Genomic DNA, 24,112 nt, shown 5'->3' with positions numbered 1-24,112 from the left:
AATTGCCCTTAGTGACCAAAAAAATGAGAAAAAAGTGGGTTATGGGGATAGGGTGGAAGTGAGGGCTTAAGTGGGTGGGTGCAGACTCGATGGGCCTCCTTCTATACTGTATATTCTATGTCCTATTGGGGATAGGGATTCCCTGGGACATCCCGTAGCACCAAATGGTTTAGGGCAGCCACCCCACAGTACAAGAGTGACCTGACACCCCCACCAGAGACGCCCCCATGAGAGAGACCCCCACCAAAGTCTCCCCATAAGAGCGACCCCCACCAGAGTCTCCCTCATAAGAGAGACCCCTGCCTGGAAGCCCCCCCTATAAAGAGTTAATATGGATTCTTTACTGTTGTCAGTTTTTCCTTTATTCCGTTAAAACTATCTTCTGTGGCCCCGACTCAAGCACACGGGGCAATCCCTCAGAAAAATTACCCACGTAATCAAGGTTGACCTCCTGATTTTTGGCCTAAACAATTGGTCTCCAAAACCTGACTTTTACATCAGTGTAGGGTTTCACCGCTTGTAAAGTGCATTGAGACATTTGGTGGTCGGTATAGCGCTTTACAAATGTAAGTATTTCATTTTTCTTTATCTTCAGCAAAACAGCCGTGTTGAGCTTCAGAAAAGGCACTGCTCACTCGTAATAATGATGATAATCTTTATCTCTGGTTCGGCTTCAAGAACGGAATAGCAATGTTTAATGACATTGCCTCTGCCCACTACTACTAAAGCTAACTGCAGTTAGCTTTTCATGTGTGTTATTTTTCTGACTATCAATACAGAGAAATCTGCTATTAACTTGCATTGAGAAATGATAAAGTTCAAGGCTCACTATGATTTCTAGTTAATTTAAGAGTGCAGATTCCAGAACACTGTTTATAGAGGAGCAGCTGGTCCGACTCTCAGACTGTCAAAATTAACCGGAGCCATTATATAAGGCCCGCTTGACAGATGTCTTTAGGCTCACACGGTTTCTGATGTCAATATTTATGCAGTTTATATTTTTTAAAAATGCGTTTTGCCTGTGTGTCTAACTCAAGGGAATAAACATGCCAACCGCAACGATATTTGGTTTGCAGAAAGGGTTTGTGACAGGCCATGAAACTCTCCAGCCCTACCTTCACCCATAATTCCTATCCCGAATAACATTTTCAGGTTAGATCTATAGCACACCATGGCGGCACAGTGGTTAGCACTGCTGCCTCACAGGGCCAGGGACCCGGGTTCAATTCTGTTCACTGTCTGTGTGGGGTTTGCAAGTTCTCCCCGTGTCTGTGTGGGTTTCCTCCGGGTGCTCCGGTTTCCTCCCACAGTCAAACGATGTGCAGGTTAGGTGGATTGTCCACGCTAAATTGCCCCTTAGTGTCCAAAGATGTGCAGGTTAGGTGGGGATAGGGTGAGGTGTGGGCCTAGTTTAGTTAGGGTGCTTTTTCAGAGGGCCGGTGTAGTCTTGATGGGACGAAGGGCCTCTTCTGCACTGTAGGAATTCTATGTTAAATTCTTAGGGGGTGCCAAAGTGCTCCATCATTTTTCTGAGGCAAAGATCAAATCCTGAATAACAGCCTGATAGTTCAGTGTGCATCTACTGCTGCACTACACCTACAGTCAGCATGAAAGATGCAGAATGGCTTCCAATTCAATCGCTGCTCTGTGTGGAATTAGTTGGCCTCAGCTGGGGAAATGGTGGGAGCACCAGAAATGGTGCAGGGGCTTAATATTATGTTATCTTCGGTTTGATATCTGGAACAAATGTCATCACCGTCATGCCATGTGTGAATCTTGCACGAGGGCTTTGAACACCTGGCTTAGACACTTGTGAGAAGCAAGTCGTTCTCATTCCTGAAGGTGCGTCCCGAAGTCCCCATTTCTGTAGCACTCAACCACCGCTATCGGCTCACTTGCGCTGTGCTATATATATGTGGAGAACCCTTGCCGCTTGTTTTCTAACACACATGTGTCATTGCCTGTGCTGATGCTGGTGAGGGATGGAGCTTGATTGTGCATCACCAGGACGATGTTGTCCTCTAAAAGTAATCTAGCGAAGGAGAAAAGATTAATGTGTTAGGGTGGCATTAAATTTAGCATGGCCAATCCACCTAACCCGCACATCTTTGGACTGTGGGAGGAAACCGGAGCATCCGGAGGAAACCCACGCACACACGGGGAGGACGTACAGACTCCGCACAGACAGTGACCCAGCCGGGAATCGAACCTGGGACCCTGGAACTGTGAAGCAGTTATGCTAACCACCATGCTACCGTGCTGCCCTAGGTCATTAACATCTCTGAATCCCCCACTATCAACATCTTGGGGGTTACCATTGACCAGAAACTAAACTGGACTAGCTATTATAAATACTGTGGATACAAGGGCAGGTCAGAGGCTAGAAATCCTGCGATGAGTAGCTCACCTCCTGACTCCACAAAGCCTGTCCACCATCTAGAAGGCACAAGTCAGGCGTGTAATGGAATAGTCTCCACTTGCCTGGATGAGTGCAGCTCCAACACTCAAAAAGCTCAGCACCATCCAGGACAAACCAGCCTGTTTGTTTGGCACCCCTTCCACAAAGATTCAATCCCTCCATTGCCAACGCACAGTAGACAGTGCCAGCCGTATGTACCATCTGCAAGATGCACTGCATAAACTCACCAAGGCTCCTCAGACAGCACCTTCCAAACCCATGACCGCTACCATCTAGAAGGACAAGGGCAGCAGATACATGGGAATACCACCACCAGGAAGTTCCATTCCAGTGCTCCCCATCCTGATTTGGAAAAATATTATTGCTCCTTCACTGTCGCTGGGTCAATATCCTGAAGCTCCCACCCTAATAGCACTGCGGATGTACCTACCCCTAGGGACTGCAACGGTTCAAGAAGGCAGCTCAACACCACCTTTCCATGGGCGATTAGGGATGGACGACAAATGCTGGCCGAGCCAACAGCACCTACATCCCTTAAATGAACAAAATAAGGACTCCCTGCTTGCGCGAGGACAATATTGTGTGTTACTCTTGCACCTCCCCCATCCCCGGTCTTCCTCATTTCCCCGGCAATATGACTTGTCTCATTCAGCAGAATGAGGAAACCAAGTTATAATCTGTCGAAAGGCTAAGTGCAGATATGAGGGCCTTATGGTGTAATGCATGGAAGCAAGATGGAATGGGGACAGAGTGGTGCTGAATGTGAAGCCAAGTGGGGTTAAGGGGATAGAGTGGGGGAGTGGGCTTAGGTAGGGTGCTCTGTCAGAGAGTCGGTGCAGACTCGATGGGCCGAATAGCCTCCTTCTGCAATTGGGGATTCTATGGTTCTAAGTGCGTGGAATGCAAATGAGGAAGGAGTCCTTGGAGTAGTTGCTGGGTGTGCAAGTCTCTGATTATGAGAAAAGAATGCTGCTGGTGCATAGTCTGGGGGGAGCAAAGAAATAGCTGAGTGTGTCTGTATTGAGAAAGAAAGCTGTTGGTGGTAAGCTCTTTTGATGGTTAGCTTGACAATGTGATGCTGGGGAAGGTATCAACAAAACTGATTATTGGGGTGGGGGCAGGTGAATGGCAATTGTTGTTTAGAGAAATGGAGAGGTGAAGAATTGTGCTCACCCTCGTTTCTCTTGTGAACCCATTGAAGCTCATTCTACACTGATGGCACCGACTCTCTCAATCACCTTCCAGGCTTTCTGGACAGTTGCCCATATGAAGCTCTTGTGGGTATTGGTAGATAGTGCCTCTCTCTTTACCCTGACCTCCTCAAGCAAGCCTTCCTGGGAGGCCCCTGTCAACTGGGAGGGTAGTCCTTCGAATCATGACTGCCCCTGATGTCAATGCTATTCATGTGAGAGCAGAGGATGCTACTTTATTTGAAGGGATGCATTCCTATTTTAAATCGGTCTTGGTGCCTCGTGGGAAATTGCTTTGCCTCAACGGCTGGGCTGCCCATTTCCTAACCCAATTGGGAAGGCAGCCACGCAATCGGATCAAAATGAGATCCGGAAGTTAAAATAGCCCAGGTTTCACATCTGCAGCAAGACCCGTGCCCTTGCCTTGTCTGAAAAAAACCTGGTCTTGAGTTCCTCTTGAGGCTACTGGACCTCTGCCCTCAAGACAAGGCCACTGGAATTTCCCCGATGCTTGGGTGGGGTGGGGGTGGTACGTGTATCTTGAATGACCTGCTGGAATTTCTGTCTCCTGTGCTCCGAAGAAACGATATGATGGCAAGTGAGCAGTGCTCAGTAAATTAGCTCAGCATGAATGGGACCCACGCACAAATTATCCAGGCTTGACTCCAGCCTTGGAATACTACAAAACAGAAATAAAGAACAAAGAAATTACAGCACAGGAACAGGCCTGTTGGCCCTCCAAGCCTGCACCGACCATGCTGCCCGTCTGAACTAAAAACCCCTAACCTTCCAGGGACTATATCCCTCTATTCCCATCCTATTCATGTATTTGTCAAGATGCCCCCCCGTATCTGCTTCCACTATCTCCCCCGGTAGCAAGTTCCAGGCTCCCACCACCCTCTGTATAAAACACTTGCCTCCGAAGTCTCCTTTAAACCTTCCCCCTCGCACCTTAAACCTATGCTCCCTAGTAATTGACTCTTCCACCCTGGGAAAAAGCTTCTGACTATCCACTCTGTCTATGCCCCTCATAATTTTGTAGACTTCTATCAGGTCGCCCCTCAACCTTCGTCGTTCCTGTGAGAACAAACCGAGTTTTTCCAACCTCTCCTCATAGCTAATGCCCTCCATACCAGGCAACATCCTGGTAAATATTTTCTGTACCCTCTCCAAAGCCTCCACATCCTTCTGGTAGGGTGGCGACCAGAATTGAACACTGTACTCCAAGTGCGGCCTAACTAACGTTCTATACAGCTGCAACATGACTTGCCAATTTTTAAACTCAATGCCCTGTGCGATGAAGGCAAGGATGCCGGGTGCCTTCTTGACTGCCTTCTCCACCTGCATTGCCACTTTCAGTGACCTACGTACCTGTACACCCAGATCCCTCTGCCTATCAAGATTCTTAAGGGTTCTGCCATTTACTGGATATTTCCCATCTGTATTACACTTTGCAAAATGCATTAGCTCACATTTGTCCAGATTGGTCTCCCATCCACAAATCTGCTTGTGGTGAATGTATTCACCAGAATACGTTGTCTGTAGAGTACTGTAATATGATCCCTTTTCCATGTAGTGTACTGGAACCCTCTGGCTCCCTCCCCCCCCAGACGCTATATAGACCTGGGGGCGGCGCTCAGTTGTTACAGCGATCTCAGGCAGGCAAGTTCTTGTGTAATAAAGACTATGTTCTCTCGCTCTCATCGTCTAGCAGTGGATTAATGGTACATCACTGTTGCATTATAAAATGATGGCAGTTGAAATTGTCACAGCAACTTGTGGAGACCTGCCTCACCAGAAAGCAACTGGCGACAAAAGCATTGACTCTCCAACACAATCACTGCCATATGCCTAAGATGTGCAAGCATGTCACAGATGTGGGAAGGCGTCTGCTGGGAGTTTTTAAGTTTCCGTTGCTGAGAACTCCGAGCAGAGTTGCAGCTCACCAGAACGCTTCCTCTTCCATCAAAGTCATGGCAGGAGAGCAGGATTGTGAATTTTTAGTCACATTGCTAATGAACAACCAAAATAGCAACCGTAGCTGAATAAATTGATCTGCTTCACAAGCAAACAGAAACGATGTCTGAATCACCTTCAAACCAAAATTGGATTGATTTCTTTTGCACTATCACAGAAGATAGTGGGCAGCACGGTAGCCTTGTGGATAGCACAACTGCTTCACAGCTCCAGGGTCCCAGGTTCGATTCCGGCTTGGGTCACTGTCTGTGCGGAGTCTGCACATCCTCCCCGTGTGTGCGTGGGTTTCCTCCGGGTGCTCCGGTTTCCTCCCACAGTCCAAAGATGTGCAGATTAGGTGGATTGGCCATGATAAATTGCCCTTAGTGTCCAAAATTGCCCTTCGTGTTGGGTGGGGTTACTGGGTTCTGGGGATTGGGTGGAGGTGTTGACCTTGGGTAGGGTGCTCTTTCCAAGAGCCGGTGCAGACTCGATGGGCCGAATGGCCTCCTTCTGCACTGTAAATTCTATGAATTCTATGAAAAGACAACAGTGCTGCCCATTTGCTCTATGTATTGCCTATCACGTCTAGAGGTTAATCATTGGGTTAAAGGGGTGCCGCATGCAGGTGGACAGGAAGCAAGTGAACAGTCCAACCTGAAACATGTGTTACCTGCAATCATTTGCAAGTAGAAACAGAAGGCGTCTTTCACGCAGGGCCGAAACATAAGTTAGGCCTTTTGCATGTGAAGATAAAGGACCTCGTGCTGAATTGAGCTCTCCGTTTCTCCACCGGTTTGCCCTTCAGTAGCCAGCAGCCTCACAGGCTTCACTCATGGAAATCAGTCCTCGGGATCATCTGTAACAGGGAAAATAAGTAACTTACCCAAAACAGAGGCTGGAAGAAGCAGGAGGAACCAAAGGGCTCTCCCTACAGTCATCACTCCCAGTCGCGCTGTTCCCGCCCATTCTGTCACTGGCCAGGAAGTGTCCCGATCCTAATAACATGCTCCCTTACCGAGGTGCTTTGTGTCACTAACAGCTGCCAGATTTTTCTTCATTCCCCTTCCCTCTTGCAATAAATGTCTAACATCTAGCTGTAAATTTCACGCAATCGTTCCTTGTGTCTTATGCTGGTCACTATTTCAGTACTAAGTTGGAGATGTGGTTACATGAGCAGCTTGTTGCAATTCAAGGTCAGTTATGTCAGGTGGTCAATGCATCTGAGAACAGGTAAGATTTAATTGTGGCCCATAATTACATAAATAAAATGGAATAATGTAATGCATGGCACTGGCTGTCACCCTATTTTCAATTAATAAAGGATAGTTTTGGAGCACAGAATAAGGTCCACCCAAGATAATATTGTAGACTCAATTTTCCAAAATTAATATTTCCTTTGAAATAGTGAACTGAAAGATATATAAACAATTCACTCTCAATGGACTCCACTGACTCATCTACATGATGGGCAGACTCTTCTCTTCCTATTTGGATATCGTAAAAGTCTCCATGATCTTGCCAGTAATATGATGCAGCACATCTTGTTCAATTTACTATTGGTTTGGCTGAGGAAATAACTTTCTGAACTGGTTTTGCACAGGTAAATCTTTTTCCAAAGTGAAAAATGGTCACGCCGGCGAGAATTGGGGCAGGTATTGACCAGCATGGCCCTGGCGCGGTGAACCTCATGGTGGGCCAAGGGGAGTAACTCTTTTATAGAGTTGCCCCCAAAGTCCCTATGTGGGCTACCCTCCCTTTCCAGAACCACCCCCCCCCCCCCCCCCCCATAAGAAAGACCCTCACCAGAAACCCTTAAACTTACTTCTGCCCCCAACGGACATCTGGTGCTATCATGAATTTGTTTTGTGAGAGATGGGGAAAATCATTGTGTCCTTAATGTCCTGGTCCTGGTCAATATTTATAGCTCAACCCAACATTACCAATGTTGATTATGTGGTTATTGTCACCTTGGTGTTGGTGGGGGCTTGCTGTACACAAACTGGCTGCATTTCCTACATTGCAACAGTGACTATACCTGAAAAGTAGATAATTGGCTGGAAAAAGCATCGGGATATCCTGAGGACATGAATGCCACTTCATCAACATCAGGGGCGGGAATTGCCCGGGGCCGGCGCAGTCCCGCCCCCGCCGTGTCCCGAATTCTCCGCCACCAGAAATTCGGCAGGGGCGGGAATCGCGCCGCGCCGGTTGGTGGGCCCCCCGCGCGATTCTCCGGCCCGCGATGGCCCGAAGTCCCGCCGCTGTCAAGCCTCTCCCACCGGCGGGAATCAAAACACCTACTTGACCGGCAGGATGGCGCCGCGGGTGGGCGCGGGGGGGGGGGGGGGGGGGGGGGTGCAATCTGGCCCCGGGGAGTCATCTCACGGTGGCCTGGCCCGCAATCGGGGCCCACCAATCGGCGGGCCGGCCTGTGCCGTGGGGGCACTCTTTTTCTTCTGCCTTCGCCATGGTCTTCACCATGGCGGAGGCGGAAGAGACCCCCTCCCCTGCGCTGGGATGACGTCAGCAGCCGCTGACGCTCCGGCGCATGCGTGGACTTACGCCAGCCGGTGGAGCGGGAACCACTCCAGCACGGGCCTAGCCCCTCAATGTGAGGGCTTGGCCCCTAAAGGTGCGGAGACGTTCGCACCTTTCGGGCGGCCCGATGCCGGAGTGGATCACGCCACTCCAACACGCCGGGACCCCCCGCCCCGCCGGGTAGGGGAGAATCCCGGCCCAGATCTTTATTCACAGCTCCAACTTTCAAAAGCATAAAAACCATTGAAATTTCTCCTTGTCCACAAAGATGATTCAACAAATATTATCCACCATATCGGTCTAATTACGCAGTTAATATTACTCGATCATTATGGTTGTATTATTCAAGTGACATTTCTACATTCTAGCAGCATGGCAAATGTGATTTTCCAGAATATGATCATTTAAATTTCTACTTTTCCACCTAATCTGCAGTCTAAGGTCTTTAACCGGCAATGTATTCAGGTCTTTTTTCAAAGGTGTTAATTGGTTTAGTATTAGCTGTCTCCACTGGGAGCCTGTTTTATATATTCCCGACTTTACAAGGGAAAGGATTTGTTTAAGCTGCAAGCGCTCTTGAGTCTTGGGAATTTAGTGCCTGTGTTTTATTTTCGGTTCATCCCTTTTAACGTTTTTCTTTATGACAGTAATTGAAACCGCTCTTCATCTTTTCTCCAGTAGAATGAATTCACTTCTGTGAACCATTTTTCATAATTTAAGAAACATCATTGCGATTCCTCTCTGGCTACTGTCTGCTTGCTGCATTAATGATAAAGATAACAAATGCAGAAACTGCACATCAGTCTTTGGAATGAAGAATGACTGGTGGATCTGTCTGCTGCAGAAATGGACGTGCATACTGTAGTGATCTGTACATCTGTACATACATCTGCACATACACCAGGGACTGCAGCACAGATGTAACAGTCACAGCACCACTAGAGGGCAGCATCAGAGACGGGTATAAAGGGTCAAGCCCAAGGTAGGATCTGCCTCTTTAAGAAGCACAGAGCTCGGGAGTAGCAGCACACAGAGACAGCTCAGCATAGGCAGTTTGCCTTATTTTCACTGGTCATGCCTCTTGACTGTTTTATAGTTGAAGCAGAACGAACCCTTTGAATAAAGTGTTTATGTTAACTGCAAGTCTAAAGCCTTCATTCAGACCTAGAGAATGACATACATACCTCTTTATTTCAAAGGGTCCTGCACATACACACCGCCTGTGACCCCCGTATTTGCGGGAGGTGCAAGGAAGGGGTAGGGGTCAGCAGTTGGGAACCAGAATGCCGGGAAGGCGATCTAATTTAATGAATAGTCATCATTAGCCATTCAACTCCCTTTTGGCAGCTGACTAAATTGAGGAGGCAGTAGCTGGAGACAAGTACTCTTAGAGCACTGTAGTACAGAGGGAGGGAGGGCTGCACGGTGGTGCAATGGTTAACACTACTGCCCCACAGCACCAGTGACCCAGGTTCAATTCCGGCCTTGGGTGCCAGTGTGGAGTTTACACGTTCTCCCTGTGTTTGTGCGGGTTTCTTCTGGGCTCTCCGGTTTCCTCCCTTGTCTAAAGATGTGCAGGTTTGGTTTATTGGCCATGTTAAACTGCCCCTTAGTGTCGAAAGTTGCGTAGATTAGGTGGGGTTATGGGGATAGAGCGGGAGGTAGGGTACTCGTTCAGAGTGTTGACGCAGGCTCGATTGGCTGAATGACCTCTTTCTGCACTGTAGGGATTCTGTGGTCTATGATTGTGGGGTGTGGAATGCTTGTGGAGATGTTGGGGAGAGATTGCAGTGGTGCCTCTCCTGGCCCATAAGCTGCGCTGTAAAAATCATTCATTTGCCGTATCGGGCAGCTCTCACCTCCCTTTTATTTGCCACGATTCTCAAGTCCTGGGAAACCTGAATTTGTACGACTGCCAAACAATCAGGAACTCATTCTTGATAACACATTATGATCACGGACCCGCTTCTCCAGAGTGGGTTACTTGGTCAATCTTAAACCCACTGTAGTTAAACTAGAGGTGAGTGAGTTTGATACGGTTTTACATTTTTTTAACCTATTTAAATTGGTTTCCCATCCCGCCGACCACCTGACCCACTCCTCCTCTCCTGGGGAGAGTGAATGTCCAAAGTCTCTCATGAAATACAAATTGTTACCCCGCCAATCATTAATATATGATTAAAATGGTAAAATTTGACCCATAACCAAATATTCATGAGATATATTAGGTCACCACCTTATTTAATGTGCATTGAGTGAAAGCCTTTGTGGAGTGGTAGTCACGGTGAGATTGTCATTCTGTTCCTTTTCGTTGAAGATTTCTCGCCCAACATCCGTATTGGGGCTTGTTTGGAGAGCATATGGGGCTAGTTGGGGTGTGGGGGAGCTATAGGGTGAGGGCTGCGGGAGTTAATTGGGGGTTGGGAGGGGAGGTGGGGGTGATCGGGAGGGTAGTCGGAGAGTAGGTAGGGCTGAAGGTGGAGGTTAAAACGTGACAGTTTGAAAGTTGACATTCATGAGCAGTTCCCAATGTTCCGCACATGCGCAGTTCCCAACGCGCACCGCACATGAGCATGTCCAAACCCATGCTGCACCTGCGCAGTATATTCTGAAATGCAAAAAGTTCCAAAATCCAATACACACTCGGCCCCAAGCAATTCGGATGACGGATGCTCAACCTGTATCTTATATCCATTGGATCTCCTTATCAACCTTGCTGATTACACACTCAAAACACTCTAATAAATTTGCCAAACATGATTTTCTGGTTATGCAATGATGTTGACTTTGCCGAATCATATTGTGATTTTCCTAGTGCTCTGCTACTGCACACTTCATAATAGATTCTTATAAAATGCAGCTAATTGTTGGCTTTCCCGGGAGAAAATAAAATGACAAAAAAATCATTATGGTTACATGATAGCAGGTGTACTTTCTCGGATCTATGAGGAAAGAAGTCATGGATGGCACTGGATAGACCCAGGAATTTGATGGCTGTACAGATAAATAATACCCAGATTCAAATCAATACATGATACCCAAAGCCTCATTGTCACTCTGAACCATTGCAATGCATTGATATCCTTTTATGGGTTGATGCGCTAAGTTTCATGCATTAACCCAAACACAGCCTCACCATTGATCCATATAAACGTAGAAAAAAATTACTCTGAAATAAATATCAAATGCTCCACTATTAAATGAGAACTTCCTTGTGGAGGATGGACAAGTGTTTTGAATGCTGGCTTATCCATCATTTCTCTTGTGGTGATTGATGAGGCTTGTAGCTTATTAATCAATCTCTTAATGACTGAGCTTACCCGCTGGGGCTATATTAAGGAAAGAACGATGGATAAAAATAAATTGATATCTTTATGTGCGGAACGTTGGGAACTGTGCATGTGCAGCGTGTCGAGACCTGCACACTGCCCAGGAACCCATGACATCACGTCGGCGCTCAAAAAAAAGTGTGGATTTTGGAATTTTTCGTTTTCCGAATTGCGGATAAGTGACGCTCAACCAGTATTTTGATTTTCAGAAGACATTCAATAAGGTCCCACGCAGTAGATTCTGGCACAAGATTATGTGGTTCAGGATAATATGTTGCCATTGGTTGAGGATTGGTTAATGGACAGTAAACAGAGAAGAATAATAAACAGATCATTTTTAAGATAACAGGGTGTTACTGGTGGAGAGCCTGAGTTAGTTGTGGTCTATATTAATGACTTAGATGAGGGAACCAAGTGTAATTCATCCAAGTTTGCTGGTGATGCAAAGACAGGGAAAGTAAACTGTGAGAAAGATGCATAGAAGCTACAAAGGGATACAAATGAGTTAAGGGATTGGGCAAGGTGGCAGAAGGGGCATTCTGTGGGGAAGTCTGAAATGATCCCCTTTGGTAGGGAGAATGGAGAAGCAGTTAAAAGAAGGGGGACGAGTAAATGCCGGTAAGCAGAGTGAATTTGGGGGTCCTTAAACATGATCATAAAAACCTAACATGTGGGCACAACAAGCAGTTAGGAAGGAAAATGCTCTGCTGGCCTTCGTTCAAAGGGAGTTAAAAGAATAAGGATGGCAGGGAAGAGATGTTGGAGGATGATGGTGTCACCATCCATGTCAATGGCGGCAGAGAGGTCATGGAGAATGAGAAGGGAAAACGCACAGAATCACCGAGTATGCGACTTGTAACTTAGATTCAGGCCATTTCAATGATATGACAGAAGCAGACATGTGATTTAAGAGATTCAAGCATGGTCGTGGGAAAGATAGTCATAGATTCGGGAGGTGACAGCATGTTAAATAGTAGTTCAAATAGACTTCGGAGCTACACAAGTGGGACAAAATGTGGTAAGACCTTTGCATTCTTCGCTCCTTGGTTTATGTTGTTGATTTTATGCAATGCTTTTGTTTGTCAATAAAGTGTTTAAGGAGAATTACACATACCAACAAGGTCCCATTCTCCATTTGGTAAATAGGTGGAAATATCAGCTTCCATCATCTGCAGGTCCAACATCCAACCGTTATGTGTCCAGGAGCCAAATTTTAAGTTGCACCTTTGGACGTCAAAAGGGAACCAACGGACATCAATGTAGCATGTACTCTTCAGAATACCTACATTTTCCAAAGACATTAAAGCATGTCATTGCAATAATAAATTATGTTTTCTTTTCATCATCACCTTGCTACCTCTTTGTCCTATTTTAAAAAACCTCCTTGAAGTCATTTTGTGAATTTTGTGTCTTTGAATTTATCTGGGAGATTTTATTAGGTTGGAGGCACAGTGTCAAGAGCGGCAGCCCACGGTCGCGCCTTTGCATGTAATACCTCCTCTCTCCCACATCAGCCACTGTGCCTTGTCCCGATTTTTAAAAGCACAAGCGAACCTCACCGCCGGGAATTCTCCCCAGTGGAGGTGGAGAATCGTGGAGTCATAAGGACAGGCTGGATAGACTGGGACATTTTTCCATGGTGCATAGGAGGCTCAGGGGTGAACTTATTGAGGTCTTTAAACTATGAAGGGCACAGATAAGGTAGATAGTCAACATATTTTCCCAAAGGTTAAGGGCAGAGGTTTAAGGTGAGAGGGGAGAGATACAAAAGGGTCCAGAGGGGCAATTGTTTCACACAGATTGTGGGGAGTGTCAGGAACGAGCTGCCAGAGGCAGTAGTAGAGGCGGGTACAATTTTGTCTTTTAAAAAGCATTTAGACAGTTATATGGGAAAGATGGGTACAGAGGAATATGGACCAGATACGGGCAATTGGGACTAACTTAGAGGTCAAAACTGGGCATAATGGACATGTTGGTTCGAAGGGCCTGTTTTCATGCTGTAAAACTCTATGACTCTCTGATGAAAGGTACAAGTCATTGTGTTGAAGATTTTGGAAGGAAAGGATTGATCGATCTAAGTGCAAACCAGAGAGTTCCAGATTCATTGCGATTTCCAGTCTTACTACTTCAGGACCTCAACTGGACAACTTCATCTACAAAATGCTGACTCTATGATTACAGCTGCCTGTTGATCCTGATGGTAAAAGGGACATAAAGTCATAATTTTCAGGACAGCTATTTCTTTTTTCTGTTAAAGGAGACAAGTACATTTAAAGCTAAAGTGTCCATTAATGCATTAACACAAATGTCCCAAGGCTATGCAATTTAGGCCCAGAGTAAAATTTAGCACTCGATGAGTCACAAAGAGGTGGACCACTCTTTTCTAATGTAATCCATTGAAACATTGACACTTCATATAATGGGCAGACGGGAAAACCATCAGATCTTTTCACCTTTAACACGGGACGTATTTGAATTTGCGACTAAAAAGCCTTATAGCTTGTTTGCGTGGGATAAGAGGACATCATTCCATTTCCCCTATTGTGTTACCAGCTGCCTAGTTTAATAAGCAAGGTCCAGATATTCAGAGACCACTGCAGCATATAAATAAAAGGTCAAGTCCGATTTCCATTGGGATGATGGAAATCCCACACTTAGAGGACTAATTGGCTTTGCTGCAGGCACAATTAGCAAAAATTAGCTTTGTCGCAACTTTAACAATAAAATAGCTGGATTCCTGGGACTACACAATATAAAGGGGACAATATTGAGGGGACTTCATAAAGCCACATTATCATTTTCAACTAATCTCTGAATTCCACCCCTTTCTAATCTTTCTTGGGTGTCAGCGGCCTATCCAATATCGGCTCTGAAGATTATGGAGCCAATCCTGTTCTGCTCCAATTCACTTCTTTCCTAGTCATATTAGGTTGAAGAAAAATGTCCCAAGTATTCCTATGTCTTGCTGAAAGATTGAATGATCCTAACGTTGTCGGCATTTAGTGGCATAACATTTTGCAGCATAACCTCTTCTGTACCCCAGACATCAGGAGGCGGTGACACTCGATAGATAGCACCCATGCATCTGAGCCAGAAACTCCAGGTTTGAGTCCGATTCGAGGACCCATTGTCAAGGAGTTACACAAGGAGTGTTCACAAAGTGGCTCTGCAGATTGATAATCAGCTTGTGAAAGGGAAGCAATTATTTTGTGAAAGTGCCAAGCAAACAAACGAGAGTCCCGGAGTGCTCCATGTGCAAACCTGAAATCTGAGTTCACCGTGCATTAGTGTTGCCGAGGAAAATTATATTATGGAGGGATATAGAGTTGCTCCTGCAGGTAATGTCACTAACATGAAATTAGTTGTAAATAATTAATGTAAATATACCAATGAGGCATTGCTGAACCCATTGGAAAATTTAATACAGCAGTGTTTAAAGGTAATTAAAGGAAGACTTAATTACACAAAAACAGATCAAACATAGGGCTAGAAAGCTACGGGAATAAAATTCTATGACCTACAGGCACCACCAGCAAAGTTCTGTGCCAGTAGCAATTAGTTTTCCTCATGACCTTCATCCCCACAATAATATGCCTCTCAGTATAAATTATGCTTTGAACATTATCTGTGACCATAGGAAACAGACATAGGTTGAGAGGTGATTGATTTAAAACTGAGATGAGGAGGAACTACTCGCAGAGGGTGGTGAATTTGGGGAACTCGCTGCCACGAATGCAGTGGACTTTTTTTTTTATTCGTTCATGGGATGTGGGTGTCACTGGCTGGGCCAGCATTTATTGCCCATCCCGGAGGGGACTTAATAATCAACCACATTGCTGTGGATCTGGAGTCACACATAGGCCAGACCAGTTAAGGGTGACAGATTTCCTTCCCTAAAGGACATTAGTGAACCAGATGGTTTTTACAACAATCAACAATGGTTTCATGGTCATCCAAAGAATTTCAATTTTTTAATTGAATTCAAATTTGACCATCTGCCATGGCAGGATTCGAACCTGGGTCCCCAGAGAGTGACTCTGTGTCTCTGGATTACCAGTCCAGCGACAATATCAGCCTGCCACTGCCTCCTCTGAAACATTAAATGGTTTCAGGAAGGTGACAGATATATATCTGATAAAAAAAAACAAATTAAAGAGAGATGGGGAACAGGCAAGGAGGTGGATTTGAAACCAGGAAGACATCAGCCATGATCTGACTGAATGGCAGGGCAGGCTCGAAGGGCTGAATTGCTTACTTCCGCTCCTAATTCCTAAGTTTCTATGATCATGTCATTCAAGATGTGCTACAATGCAGACTTTGCTTCAAAGTTGCTCCAGCAGCCATTCGATGTTGACAGTCTGCCAATCTCAGAATGTACAACCAGCACCACAGCACATGTTGTCAATGTGAAGTGTGTAACAGCAGTCTTTTTTTTAATAATCTTTATTATTGTCACAAGTAGGCTTACATTAACACTGCAATGAAGTTACTGTGAAAAGCCCCTAGTTAGTATGAAGTTAGTGTGAAAAGCCCCTAGTCGCCACATTCCGGCGCCTGTTCGGGTTCACAGAGGGAGAATTCACTGAACAAGCACATGTTTCGGGACTTGTGGGAGAAAACCGGAGAAGCCAGAGGAAACCCACGTAGACACGAAGAGAACATGCACAAACAACAGACAGCGCTACCCACATTAAATGTTCATTCAATGTAAGGCAGGCAGTACACCCAATTTTATTCTATCTGCTCATTTGAATGATTGCTCTGTACAGTCGGCACTAACTGTGCTGTTCATTTGGTTCATACACTTGCAGGGGGCCACAAGTTTAATGTGTTTGGTGGCACCAGTTAAAATTACTCTGCACCCCTTAAAGGAGCGATGCATAATGGCTGGAGCAGTTTCTGATTGTCATGCACACAAAGTAAATCTGATCAAGGAAAGAATGAAGAATGGGAGAAAGTGGGCTCCAAGGATTTTTGATGCTCTAATTAGTGGCGGTGGAAAGTAAGAGATTTCCTGTACTTGCAGAGGGCCATAAAACTCTCCATGTTCACAGGAGAGTGGGAGCAGACAGTCATGGAGGACAATGCCAGGGGCCAAGCTCTGAGGGCATAATTGTAGTGCTGCAAGAAGTTCAATGACCTCACAAGAATGGTCAGGTTTAATGAAATTGTCTTCAAATGCCATAACCTGCCACCAGCAGACTCAAATACTGCTCAAATCAACACCCTCTCGCCCATCACACCTACCGTCAATCTTGGTCAATATGTTCTGGCATTTAATGAGGTTGTGGCTGACTTGTGACTCAGCTCAACATAGCCTTCTTTATTACAGATACCTGAATATACCTGGATAAGGAAAATCTATTATCATAGAATCGTAGAATCCTTACACTGCACAAGGAGGTCATTCGGCACATCGAGTCCACACCCACCCTTTGAAAGGGCACCACAACTTGACCCGAATGGTCTCTTTCAGCATTGTATTCTATGAATGAATGATTGAATGAATGAATGAATGCTTCTGTTTTGTCAATTTTTCTGTTATTTGCATACTTCCCACTCACCAGTGCCTTTATTTTCATATTGGTATACTTTCTCTCTTAGCCTTATGTTGTCTCTCATCTCTTTGGTTGCCCATGGCTGCCTATTTTGACAAACACAGCTCTTGGCCTTTAAGGGCATAAACTAATTCTGTATCACCTTAACTGATAATTATATAGTGCATTAGTACGGTCACAACTGAGGCAGAATATTGCCGTTCCCTGCTAGAGGGTTTGCATGTTGGGAGAAGGTGAGACAATTCCTTGCTGGGATTTCATGGTCCCTCCCACTCACTGGGTCTTCCAGTCCCACCAAAGTCAATGGATCACTGCACCCGCCATGGGGGCCAGAACGTCTTGGCACCTGGGCGGCTATCCCACTGCCTGCCCGCTTGCCTCTGACCTGTCTACAATTTTACAGGAGGGTGGATGAGGTCGAGGAGTACCTCAAGTGGCAAATTAAGTGCCACTTGTGCATCGCTTCCTGCTGGTAGGAGGAACGTAGAGTTCAGGGCTGGTGTGGATGCTCACCAGCTCTCCCTGCTCGGGTCTCAGGTTCCATTATTGGCCCTTTGCGAGGTGGGCATCACCGCCCATTCCCCCACTCCCTACCACCCAGCAGGTGCTCTCTCTCTCTGCCTGGTCTTGTCATCATGACTCCCACCTCCCTCTCACCATCATTCCAGGCCTACTCTCCCAAATCCACCACCAGACTCCCACACGTAACCCCACCCTGGGCTCTGGAACTTAGAATCTGGGGACTATTTGTAGTTCCAACAGTGGCCCACAGTTTCTGGAAGTGCCGCATGGGCTGACAGACCAGCCAGCCCACTTAGGCAGGCAGGACTTCTTCCTGAGTAAGGAGGGGAAATTCCACCTCCAACCAGCAGATGGCAGTGGGGCAGCAGCATGAATGGGGATGAAGCCCCTGCCATTTTGTGGGTGGTGAGGCAGAAAACCCAGGCCAGTCATAAAGCTCTGCCCTGGGAATGCTGAGTGAATTTTTGGTCTCTTTATTTCAGGCAGGACATACATAAAGTTGAGATGAAAGGTTCCTCAGTCTGGTTTCTGCAACAAGGAAATTGTCCACTGAGAAAAGGTTGAGTAGACCAGCCTACATTCCTCTAGTTGAAAAGAATGAGTGCTGATCGAATAGGGGCAGCACGGCAGCATTGTGGATAGCACAACTGCTTCACGGCTCCAGGGTCCCAGATTCGATTCCGGCTTGGGTCACTGTCTGTGCGGAGTCTGCACGTTCTCCCCGTGTGTGCGTGGGTTTCCTCCAGGTGCTCCGGTTTCCTCCCACAGTCCAAAGATGTGCAGGTTAAGTGGATTGGCCATGATCAATTGCCCTTAGTGTCCAAAATTGCCCTTAATGTTGGATGGGTTACTGGGTTATGGGGATAGGGTGGAGGTGTTGACCTTGGTTAGGGTGCTCTTTCCAAGAGCCGGTGCAGACTCGAAGGGCCGAATGGCCTCCTTCTGCACTGTAAATTCTATGAAAGGTATCGATTTTTTCGTGGGCTTGAAGGGGTAGATGTTGAGATAATGTTTCCCCTTGCTGGGGAATCTAGAACACGCGGTTATGGTCTTGGAATATGCTGGTGTCAGCCATTTATGTACAGAATGAAGAGAGATTTATTCAGTTTAAGCGTTGTGAGCCTTTGAAATTCTCTACCGCGGGAATTTGTGAATGCTTAGTTGTTGTGCATATTCAGGACAGATCGACTATAGGTTTTGGGTATGAAAGGAATGAATGTGTTTGGGGATAAGATGGGGTTGTGGAGTGGAGGTAGAAAATGAATCACAATCTTGTTGAATGACAAAGCAGGCTTGAAAATAGGTCAGCTGTAGCTGCTTTTTATTACGTTTTTATGCTCCAATTCCGTTTGGAATCCTATAAACTCAAATGCCTGGTTTATGGCAGTTTCATCCCATTGAAGTCAGCTTGACTGAAATGTGGAAACTTTGGAGCTGTTTTGTGTTTCTCCCTTGCAAGCAAATGGTGACCTTGATTAAATTCTGATCGTTAGAACATAGAACATAGAACAGTACAGCACAGAACAGGCCCTTCGGCCCTCAATGTTGTGCCGAGCCATGATCACCCTACTCAAACCCACGTATCCACCCTATACCCGTAACCCAACAACCCCACCCTTCCCAACCTTACTTTTTTTTTAGGACACTACGGGCAATTTAACATGGCCAATCCACCTAACCCGCACATCTTTGGACTGGACTGTGGGAGGAAGCCGGAGCACTCGGAGGAAACCCACGCACACACGGGGAGGACGTGCAGACTCCGCACAGACAATGACCCAGCCGGGAATCGAACCTGGGACCCTGGAGCTGTGAAGCATTTATGCTAACCACCATGCTACCGTGCTGGATAAAAGTTCACACATCGTATCCTCACACCTTTCCTTCTCACATCCCTCCTCCCTCCCATCCCATAATCGCTTCTGATTGACATGTCGCAGATTGTGTAAGCATGTACCGGTTACTTTCACCTCTGTTCCTGCACCTCAGCCTTACCATTCTGCCTTTTCTCATTCAGTTTGCAAAGAAGTGGAACATGGCCACACAGTAGAGGAACACTTAAAAAAAAACAACCATGATGAATATCACCACCTGGAAGTTCTCTTCCATGCCACTCTCCATCCTGCCTTGGAAATATATCGTTGTTCTTTCACTGTCACTGGATCAAAATCCTGGAACTCGATCCCTGACAGCACAGTTGTACCTACGCCACATGGACTGCAGCGAGTTCAATAATGCAGCTCACCGGCTCCTTCTCAAGGACAATTGGGGATGAGTAATGAATGCTGGCCTCGCCAGTGACGCCCACATGAATGAATAAAGACAAAGATACATCACTGCCGTGTAAGTTCACAATCTCAGCCACTAGCTCAGATAGACTGTGCACACCTTAGATAGATAGATAGATAGATAGATAGAGAAATACAGCACAGAACAGGCCCTTCGGCCCACGATGTTGCGCCGAACTTTTGTCCTAGGTTAATCATAGAATTTTGGACAATTTGTCATGGCCAATCCACCCAACCTGCACATCTTTGGACTGTGGGAGGAAACCGGAGTACCCGGAGGAAACCCACGCAGTCACGGGGAGGATGTGCAGACTCCACACAGACAGTGACCCAAGTCGAAATCGAACTTGGGACCCTGGAGCTGTGAAGCAATTGTGCTATCCACAATGCTACCGTGCTGCCCTTAAGAAGTTAACCTACACTCCCTTATTCTACCCTAATCCAAGTACCTATCCAATAGCCGTTTGAAGGTCCATAAATTTTCCGACTCAACTACTACCACAGGCAGTGCATTCCATGCCCCCACTACTCTCTGGGTAAAGAACCTACCTCTGACATCCCCTCTATATCTTCCACCATTTATCTTAAATTTATGTCCCCTTGTAATGGTGTGTTCCACCCGGGGGAAAAGTCTCTGACTATCTACTCTATCTATTCCCCTGATCATCTTATAAACCTCTATCAAGTCGCCCCTCATCCTTCTCCGTTCCAATGAGAAAAGTCCCAGCACCCTCAATCTTTCCTCGTATGACCTACTCTCCATTCCAGGCAACATCCTGGTAAATCTCCTCTGCACCTTTTCCAAAGCTTCCACATCCTTCCTAAAATGAGGTGACCAGAACTGCACACAGTACTCCAAATGTGGCCTGACCAAGGTTTTGTACAGCTGCATCATCACCTCACGGCTCTTAAATTCAATCCCTCTGCTAATGAACGCTAGCACACCATAGGCCTTCTTCACAGCTCTATCCACTTGAGTGGCAACTTTCAAAGAACAATGAACATAGACCCCAAGATCTCTCTGCTCCTCCACATTGCCAAGAACCCTACCATTAACCCTGTATTCCGCATTCAGATTTGTCCTTCCAAAATGGACAACCTCACACTTGTCAGGGTTAAACTCCATCTGCCACTTCTCAGCCCAGCTCTGCATTCTATCTATGTCTCTTTGAAGCCGACAACAGCCCTCCTCACTATCCACAACTCCACCAATCTTCGTATCATCTGCAAATTTACTGACCCACCCTTCAACTCCCTCATCCAAGTCGTTAATGAAAATCACAAACAGCAGAGGACCCAGAACTGATCCCTGCGGTACGCCACTGATAACTGGGCTCCAGGCTGAATATTTGCCATCCACCACAACTCTCTGTCTTCTATCGGTTAGCCAGTTTGTTATCCAACTGGCCAAATTTCCCACTATCCCATGCCTCCTTACTTTCTGCATAAGCCTACCATGGGGAACCTTATCAAATGCCTTACTAAAATCCATGTACACTACATCCACTGCTTTACCTTCATCCACATGCTTGGTCACCTCCTCAAAGAATTCAATAAGACTTGTAAGGCAAGACCTACCCCTCACAAATCCGTGCTGACTATCCCTAATCAAGCAATGCCTTTCCAGATGCTCAGAAATCCTATCCCTCAGTACCCTTTCCATTACTTTGCCTACCACCGAAGTAAGACTAACTGGCCTGTAATTCCCAGGGTTATCCCTATTCCCTTTTTTGAACAGGGGCACGACATTCGCCACTCTCCAATCCTCTGGTACCACCCCTGTTGACAGCGAGGACGAAAAGATCATTGCCAACGGCTCTGCAATTTCATTTCTTGCTTCCCATAGAATCCTTGGATATATCCCGTCAGGCCCGGGGGACTTGTCTATCCTCAAGTTTTTCAAAACGCGCAACACATCTTCCTTCCTGACAAGTATCTCCTCAAGCTTATCAGTCTGCTTCACGCTGTCCTCTCCAACAATATGGCCCCTCTCATTTGTAAATACTGAAGAAAAATACTTGTTCAAGACCTCTCCTATCTCTTCAGACTCAATACACAATCTCCCGCTACTGTCCTTAATCGGACCTACTCTCACTCTAGTCATTCTCATATTTCTCACGTATGTGTAAAAGGCCTTGGGGTTTTCCTTGATCCTACCCGCCAAAGATTTTTCATGCCCTCTCTTAGCTCTCCTAATCCCTTTCTTCAGTTCCCTCCTGGCTATCTTGTATCCCTCCAGCGCAGGGATCCCTCCTTAGAGAGCAGATTAGACTTGGGATCATCACGTACTGAGATAGAACATAGAACAGTACAGCACAGAACAGGCCCTTCAGCCCTCGATATTGTGCCGAGCCATGATCACTCTACTCAAACCCACGTATCCACCCTATACCTGTAACCCAACAACCCCCCCCCAACCTTACTTTTTTTTAGGACACTACGGGCAATTTAGCATGGCCAATCCACCTAACCCGCACATCTTTGGACTGTGGGAGGAAACCGGAGCACCTGGAGGAAACCCACGCACACACGGGGAGGACGTGCAGACTCCGCACAGACAGTGACCCAGCCGGGAATCGAACCTGGGACCCTGGAGCTGTGAAGCATTTATGCTAACCACTATGCTACCGTGCTGCAGCCACGGCAGGGGGCAAGGAGAGTAGTTGTCAGGTCCATGGATGAGTATGCACCCCAAGATGTCTGGTGGATTGGTAAACCTGCATTCAATGTCACGAGAATATATGGCTACAGTACCAGCTTTGACGAAAGTGATCGAGTGATCGAGGGAGGGGTGAGGCGATGTGAAAGATTTTGAAAGCATGCATTCACTGTGACCTTAAACTTATTCAACCAGTTTTTAGTCTGTCAACAGCACTTACCTGGTGGAATGTATTTACTAAAGCCACTGGAATTTACAAGAACATTGGTGTGAAAAGTTGCATCGAATCTTTCATCAGCACTGTGAAAGAAAGAAACAAATTAATTCATAAATAACATGTGGAATAAATCCATTTGATATATTTAAATATTAAATCGCCTAAAATTAGGATCCATAAATATAAGATGGTCACTAATAAATTAAATACGGATTTGGGGAGAAATTTATTTACCCAAAGAATGGTGAGAATGTGGAACAAGCTACCAACTGGTTGAATAACATGGATGCATTTAAGAACGTACTATTCCAGGATCATTCTGGGAGGCAAAGGCAATCCCTGCCATTTTTAATCTACCGCAAATAGTTTTCTTAAACTCCTCTCCTTCACCTCAGCATCAACAATTAAGGTTTAGAGCACTTGATCAGTTGCCCCATTCCTCCCGTTCATTAGCCCAATGGATTAAACGTCCTCTTCCTCCTGCTCTCGACCTGAATGCAATCATTCTCGAGTTTCTCTCCCATCTCCCCTCATGCCATCTCCAAATTCATCTTGCCCATGTGACCAACCTCCTGCTCACTCAACCTTATTCAGTCAAAATGGCTGACCACCTAATCTCCCCTCCCGATGTTAGCTGATATTGTTAATGGTTCTCTCTTCAGCTGCTGTCTCTCTCTCCTTCATCACCTCTCTCCTCGAAATAAAATTATCCTTGACCCACCGTTGTTGTGAATAATCCCCTCACCACTGACCTCCCTTCTTTCTCAAAGTCCTTAAACACGTTGCCACTTCACAAATCCATGCTTATTGTTCCCAAATTCCATGTTTGGATCTCTCTAGTCAGGCCTCACCCCTGCCACAGTATTGAAATGGCTTTGATCAAAGTCACCAATAGATCCTGTGACTGAGACAAAGGTTACCTAGGCCTCCTCGTTCTTCTCGACCTTTCTGCGGCTTTCAAATGCTCGTATTCATGTCTGCACTGAGAACACCGACACTGATGACAACCAGCTGCATCTCACCACTGATGTGTTGGGTAAGCTGGGTCTGCGAGGACTGCATTTACTGTAGCAGTGAGAGAGACAGGCTACCAACACTTGAAGAAATTAAACTCTATTTTATTGCGCTCTTAACTATCATACATACTTTAACTGTGGGTTGACACTATGCTGAGTTGACTGGAGACCTGAGGCTAACCTGACCAGACTATCTTACTACCACATGGTATTTGTTCTAGTTGCTGCTCACGAGCTCTGACTGTCTCAGAGGCTGGGTCCCGAGAGAGCAGGAAAACTAGGGCCCTCTGGCTTTATAGTGGCCGTGTCCAGTCTGGTGATTGGCTGCTGTGTTCTGTGTGTTCATTGGTCATCCTGTGTGTCAATCAATGTCTGTCTGTGCACCATCATATACTTGTGTGTATATTATGACAACCA

General features: G+C 46.2%; 1 protein-coding gene across 2 annotated transcripts in view; it reads right to left on the bottom strand.

Annotated features, from left to right (window-relative positions):
- The window catches only part of chrna8 (cholinergic receptor, nicotinic, alpha 8), a 309,073-nt gene that overhangs the window by 80,184 nt on the left and 204,777 nt on the right, over window positions 1-24,112 (bottom strand). Inside the window, exons 5-6 of one of the 2 annotated variants that reach the window (XM_038804234.1) lie at window positions 22,683-22,762; window positions 12,550-12,717 (exon numbers count right to left, since the gene is read on the bottom strand). In XM_038804234.1, the coding sequence (XP_038660162.1) occupies window positions 12,550-12,717; window positions 22,683-22,762 (248 nt within the window). The remainder of the gene's footprint in view (window positions 1-12,549; window positions 12,718-22,682; window positions 22,763-24,112) is intronic. The other variant, XM_038804235.1, reaches the window with a different exon arrangement.

Source organism: Scyliorhinus canicula, chromosome 8, assembly GCF_902713615.1.
Source record: "Scyliorhinus canicula chromosome 8, sScyCan1.1, whole genome shotgun sequence".
NCBI classification, from domain to species: domain Eukaryota; kingdom Metazoa; phylum Chordata; class Chondrichthyes; order Carcharhiniformes; family Scyliorhinidae; genus Scyliorhinus; species Scyliorhinus canicula.
Note: the sequence above shows the minus strand (reverse complement) of the source record. Positions and strands in the feature narration are given on the sequence as shown.